Below are 3,827 nucleotides of genomic sequence, written 5' to 3' on the forward strand. Positions count from 1 at the left end.
CAACCTGTGCGTCTCCCTGCTTCTGATTGGTTAGTATTCCTAGGGAGACGACCCAACTAGCGCTTCGGTTGTTACTGTGCAGCACTTACGGCGGGGAACTGAGTAAGGGTGGGGGAAAGTTTGAAAGTTGGTTGCTGCGGACCCGGTACCGGAAAGTTTCATGTGGGGGGCAGTTGTGGGGAAATGGGGTGCGCTCATTATTTCCCACGCCTTCCCTGAGCCCTTGGCCATTGCTATTGATGTGATCGGGACTCTTGGGTGCAGGTCACGCTCCCTTAGGCCGGTAGGGATCTTCACCAATATCCGCGCGATCTTCACCAATATCCTCGCGAATGTAGGGGTTTTTCGTTTCTTTTGTGGGGACATTTTGTTGTTGTTGAGGACACAGCTCCTATATTCTGGACGCTAGAGAAAGCTCTTTTAAGGGGATTCTCGGGTGATGCTTTCGTCTCTTTATTCCTCGGCGCCCCCTCTCATCCATGCGGGCATTTTGGGGTTCAGGAATTTGAGGTTCGTCATCAGGGGAAGTTTTGGGACTCACCGCTAGGTGGTGTTGAAGGGGAGGTAATTAAGAGCGTGGAATCTGGAGTCAGCTGGAATAGTGCAGACTCCACCATTTGCTAGGTCCTTGGCTTTGTGCAAGTTTCTCAACTCAGTGCCTCAGGAGCCTTATCTGTAAAATGGGGTGAAATCAGAGCGCTTGAAACGTGTGTGTTATTGTCGTTATGTGCTGTCGAGTCGTCTCCGACTCATAGGGACCCCTCCTTGGGTTTTGAGAAGGTATCAGTACGGAAGTAGATTGCCCATCATTCCTTCCGAGCAGTGGTTGGTGGGTTTGAACCACCAACCTTCTGGTTAGCGGTGAGGTGCCTTAGGCACTGCGCCACCAGTTAGCTATCACTGTTAACTTCACAGTTAATTGTACATCTAACAGGATTTCTCTTCTCTTTGGGGAGAAGAGAGCAGGTTCAGTCTTCACTGTTGAATATCACTGCTGTTGCTGGCTGCCCTCTAGTTGATTCTGAATCATAGCAACCATATAAGATAGAGTAGAACAGCACTATAGGGTTTCCAAGGCAGTACAACTGAAATGCTTATTAGAAGCGAGAATGGCCAAACTTCTTTCCTATTTTGCTCATGTTGTCAGAAGGGACTGGGTCCTTGAGAAAGATACCATACTAGGTAAAGTAGAGGGTCAGTGAAAAAGGGGAAAACCCTCAATGAGGTGGATTGACACTGGGGCTGCAATGATAAGCTCAAGCATGGAAATGACTGTACATAGGGACTCTATGAGTCAAAACCAGCTCGATGGCACCTTACAACAATGATCTTTACAGAAACAGATTGCCACATGTCTGTCTCCAGAAGCAGCTGGTGGGTTTAAGTCAGCAATCTTTCTGTTAGCAACTGAGCACTTAACCTTTGTGCCACCAGGGCTCCTTTTGAATATCACTACTCCCCCCATCTATATGTGCAAACACACATATACACAGCAAGAGTGTACTGTCTCTCGTGAAAGAAACATGCAAGCCATAATAATACATTGATAAGATTATAAAACAGTTATGTACAAAGTTTGATGAGAACATATGAGACTTGGGAGAAGGTTTTTTGTGGAGGTTGCCTAATCTATCAATTTACCAATGTGGTTGGAGAGCAGGTCACGTAAGGCAGCACTTAGATGTTTTCTGAATGAATTTGATAATGAACATCCAGGCATCACCCAAGCAGATCCTTTAATCTTTACTACAATCCTGTGAACTAGGAGCTTTGGTGGCACCCTAGTTAAAGCATTTGGCTGCTAACCAAAAGGTCAGAGGTTCAAACCCACCAGCCCCTCTGCTGGAGAAAGATGAGACAGTCTACTTCTGTGAAGATTTATAGCCTTGGAAACCTGTCTATGTCTACTCTGTCCTATAGGGTGATTATGAATTGGAATTGTCCAAACCTTGAGCATAGTGTGCTAGGCACCACCCAATCAAATCCTTTAATACTATAATCCTATAAACTTGATAGAATTATCCTTGTTTTGCAGAAGAGGAAATTAAGGCACTAAAAGGAGAAGTAACTTGCCAGGAAGTTCAAGATCTGAACCTTACAATCTGACAATTTGATGTAGGAATGAGGAGGAAGTGAGGAACCGGTTTATGAAGCATTTTTAGGCAGTCCTAAGAAGTTGAAATTTATGCTGTGATCTAAGGCTGCCACAAGAGATTTTGGGATGAGAGTGACAGGATTGGGGCATCTTTTTTGGACAGTACCTCTGACATAGTTTTTGCAAATACCTTTTTTCAACAACATAAATGGAGACTATACACATGGACCTTGCCAGATGGAATACATAGGAATCAAATCAACTACATCTGTGCAAAGAGGTGATGGAGAAGCTCAGTATCATCAGTCAGAACAAGGCCTGGAGCTGACTGTGGAGCAGACCATCAAATGCTTATATGCAAGTTCAAGTTGAAGCTGAAGAAAATTAAAACAAGTCCATGAGAGCCAAAATAATGACCGTGATTATATCCTATATGATTTTAGAGACTATCTGAGGAACAGATTTGATGCATTGAATACCAATGACCAAAAACCAAATTGTGGGATGACATTAAGAACATCATGCAGGAAGAAAGCAAAAGGTCGTTAAAAAGACAAGAAAGGAAGAAAGATAAAAATGGATGTCAGAAGAGACTCTGAAACTTGCTATTGAATGGTGAGTACCTAAAACAAATGGAAGAAATGATGAAATAAAAGAGCTGAACAGAATATTTCAAAGAACAGCTTGAGAAGACAAAGTAAAATACAATGAAATGTGCAAAGACCTGGAATTAGAAAACCAGAATGGAAGAATACACTTGGCATTTCTCAAGCTAAAAGAACTGAAGAAAAAATTCAAGACTTGAGTTGCAATGCTGAAGAATTCTATGGGCAAAATAATGAAGCAATATACATCAAAGGAAGATGGAAGGAATACACAGAGTCATGTACCAAAAAGCATTGGCTGACGGTCAGCCATTTCAGAAGGTAGCATATGATCAAGAACTGATGACACTGAAAGAAGAAGTTCAAGCTGCACTTAAGGAATTGGTGAAAAACAAGGCTCCAGGAATTGATGGAATACCCACTGAAATGTTTCAATGAATGGATGTGGCATTGGAGGTGCTCACTCATTTATGCCAAGTAATTTGGAAGATAGCTACCTAGCCAACCAACTAGAAGAGATACATATTTGTGCCCATTCCAAAGAAAGGTGATCCAACAGAATGCAGAAATTATTGATTAATATTATCAATACCACATGCAAGTAAAATTTTGCTGAAGATAATTTAAAAACAATTGCAGCAGAACATCAATAGGGAACTGCCAGGAATTTGCTGCTGATGTTAGATGGATCTTGGCTGAAAGCAAAGAATACTAGAAAGATGTTTACCTGTGTTTTATTGACTATGCAAAGACATTCACCTGTATGGATTTTAGCAAATTATGGATAATATTGTGAAGAATAGGAATTCTAGAACACTTAATTGCACTCATGAAGAATATGTACATAGGCCAAGAGGCAACAGAACAAGGGGATACTAAAATTAGGAAAGGTGTGCATTAAGGTTGTATCTTGTCACCATGTTTTTTCAATCTGTGTGCTGAGGATATAATCCAAAACGTTGGAGTAGATGAAAAAGAATGTGGCATCAAGTTTGGAGGAAGACTGATTAATAACCTGCAATACACAGATGACACAACCTTGCTTGCTGAAAGTTAAGATGAGTTGAAGCACTTAATGATGAAGATTAAAGACTATATGTAGTCTTCAGTATGGGTTACACCTCAAC

The 3,827-nt window shown here is 41.6% G+C and overlaps 1 protein-coding gene across 1 annotated transcript in view; it reads left to right on the forward strand.

Annotated features, from left to right (window-relative positions):
- Positions 1 to 439: 439 nt before the first annotated feature.
- RAD51B (RAD51 paralog B) overlaps positions 440 to 3,827 on the forward strand; it is an 874,995-nt gene continuing 871,607 nt past the window's right edge. Inside the window, exon 1 of the mRNA XM_042781147.1 lies at positions 440 to 510. Coding sequence (XP_042637081.1) covers positions 440 to 510 — 71 coding nt within the window. The remainder of the gene's footprint in view (positions 511 to 3,827) is intronic.

Source organism: Orycteropus afer, unplaced genomic scaffold, assembly GCF_000298275.1.
Source record: "Orycteropus afer afer isolate SDZICR_OR568_19922 unplaced genomic scaffold, OryAfe1.0 scaffold00088, whole genome shotgun sequence".
Lineage (NCBI taxonomy): Eukaryota > Metazoa > Chordata > Mammalia > Tubulidentata > Orycteropodidae > Orycteropus > Orycteropus afer.